We start from the raw sequence: 2,391 nt of genomic DNA, 5'->3' as shown, positions 1-2,391 counted from the left end.
GGACTATACATCAATATTGTTTACTGCGTTGACCGGTTTCACTATTTATGTGTCAACGAGTCAAGGTAATCAAGGAGGATTATAGCCTTTGTTTGGCCCCTCATTATTTGGATTTATAATGGTAAGAATGATATGTTTTTGAAAAATTGATGGTTGTAAAAGAATAAAAAAATTTCGATTTATGTGTAATATTATTTTATTGAAAATTTTGTAATTGTAAATAAGAGATAGATTTTTTTTAATTAAATTAAAGAGTTTTAATGGAAGCCAAACAGAGGCATAATAGACCCACATCGTAAAACGTTGTTCATTTTATAATATCAATCAAAATACACCTTCCATTTATACATGTGTCCAACATAAACAAATGTGAATTAGTTCAATATGAACAACAATTATTAGTTCGTTTAGTGGCCGATACTTCGTCAACGTAAATTATCTCTTTTTTTCCTTGAAGTGTTGGATTAGTTGCTTCATTTGTCTTATTTTGAAGACTTTTTTGACTGGCAATTTCAAATATTCCACCAACCATTTGAAGAAATGCCTCTTCCACATTCACATTTTCTCTAGCAGATGTTTCCATAAAGAAAAGATTTTCCTCCTGAGCCAAGCTCTGTCCCTCTTCTACATTAACTTCTCTAGAGTGACTCAAATCAGATTTGTTGCCCAAAAGAACAATAACCATGTCGGGGCTAGCAAATTCACGTAGCTCGTGCAACCATTTCTTCAAATTCTCGAACGTTGCCCTCCTAGTTGTGTCGTAGACTAGTAAGGCGCCTAGAGCTCCACGGTAATATGAACTTGTAATGGCTTTAAATCTGCACAAGATATCGCTTTTCACATTAGGACTGTTGTATTATTCCCACTTTTGCACCTACCATATGGTCGAGCTTGAATACCTAAACTTGGCCACATGGACCACTCATAACCCCTTTTTCTACATAGAAATTAAAAGACATGGTTTTGTTACCATAAACCATTGAATGGATCATGAAGTTGTCTTGAAAACTTCCTTTGCAAATGAATTCATCATGACTGTAAAAAATCTTCACTAATTTTCAATAAATCTTAGTTTTATGTTCGTATGATCAAAGTTCTGCAGACACTTTCACTATATATAGGAATTAGTCGAACAGGATTGATCCCGAATTTATTGAGAATTAGACTTTGGTTATTGTTACTCAGACGTGATGAAAAAAATATGTGAAGTGATGAAGAAAGAGGAAGATATAACCTTTCTTGGCCAGCAGTATCCCAAATCTGAGCCTTGATGAGCTTATCTCCCATTTGAATATTCCGATAAGCGAATTCGACTCCAATGGTTGGCTTGGAGTCTAAGTGAAATTCATTTCTAGCAAATCTTGAAAGAAGATTGGACTTCCCAACCGCTGAATCCCCGATAAGAACAGCCTTGAACAGGTAATCACACTCTTCTTGAAATGAATTTGCCATATGCACAAGTTGAATAGTTTACAGAAGTTGAATTTGAAAGATATAAGGAACAATACGAGTACCATCGGCATGCTTTCATGTAATAATTAGCTATATAAATTATAAAGCAGTTTCATGAGAACTCCTTCTGAATTGGATATCAAAGTTAATTGAGTCCATGTGATGAGATTGATAAAGACATGGTGTTTCCTAATTAGATAAAGGGGAAATTTGCACAATTGGTCTTCAAACTAATACTCTAGTAGCTTTGGTCCCCAACCTTAGAAATATAGCAATTTTGTCATCAATGTGTAACAATCCGTCTCCATTAGAGAACATGTCCAAATCCATGTGAATCATCATGTGGGTCTCATATGTCTAATTTTTTAAAGATAGTTTTCCCTGACTTGCGAATGAAGCAAATCAAGTTTTATGGGTGTCTAACGACAATTCGAAGGCACGTGGATGGGGCTTGAAAATGAAAAGTTTGAATCCAATACTTGTAGAGAAATATTGTGAATCCAAAATCATTTACGTCATGTTGTAGTAATGACAAAATATAACAATTTGATTTTCATTATGCCAAGGGATTAGCAAAATGAAAATAAATGGTTATATTCATTTTTGACGGTTTTCGTATTGGAGTCTGATAGTCAATTATCGTTGAAAGGTTGAGAACCAATTTGTTAATTTTTAAAGATTGAACAAAACTTGCTTTCTAAACAATAGATTGAGTACCAAGGGTGCAATTTTCTAGTAAACAAATATGGAAAGCCCACTTGAGTTCTGGATGACCCCATTTTGTTAATTAGATTGAGCATATCACAATTTTCCTAAAAACCCAATCAAATTCGTCCAAATGTCAACCTACCATTTGTTTATGTATCGATGGTCAATGAGGACCATCAGAAATTGGAAATCCTTAACTGTATGGTGACCCAACAGCAAGCTTATCAAAGG

The 2,391-nt window shown here is 34.3% G+C and overlaps 1 protein-coding gene across 1 annotated transcript; it reads right to left on the bottom strand.

Annotated features, from left to right (window-relative positions):
* Positions 1 to 288: 288 nt before the first annotated feature.
* LOC111405235 (ras-related protein RABA6a-like) lies at positions 289 to 1,596 on the bottom strand. Its single transcript, XM_023034038.1, has 2 exons — positions 1,235 to 1,596; positions 289 to 818 (listed from the first exon to the last, which is right to left on the bottom strand). Exons 1-2 carry the CDS (start codon positions 1,450 to 1,452, stop codon positions 380 to 382), a joined length of 657 nt encoding a protein of 218 aa, XP_022889806.1. The 5' UTR covers positions 1,453 to 1,596; the 3' UTR covers positions 289 to 379.
* Positions 1,597 to 2,391: the final 795 nt, after the last annotated feature.

Source organism: Olea europaea, chromosome 12, assembly GCF_002742605.1.
Source record: "Olea europaea var. sylvestris chromosome 12, O_europaea_v1, whole genome shotgun sequence".
NCBI lineage: Eukaryota > Viridiplantae > Streptophyta > Magnoliopsida > Lamiales > Oleaceae > Olea > Olea europaea.
This window is presented reverse-complemented; position numbering and strand designations above follow the sequence as displayed.

Coding starts and splice junctions, on each gene's coding strand:
- LOC111405235 (XM_023034038.1), bottom strand. CDS start 1,452: ATGGCAAATTCATTTCAAGAAGAGTGTGATTACCTGTTCAAGGCTGTT. Junction 819..1,234: donor GATACTGCTGGCCAAGAAAG/GTTATATCTTCC, acceptor TATCTTGTGCAG/ATTTAAAGCCATTACAAGTT.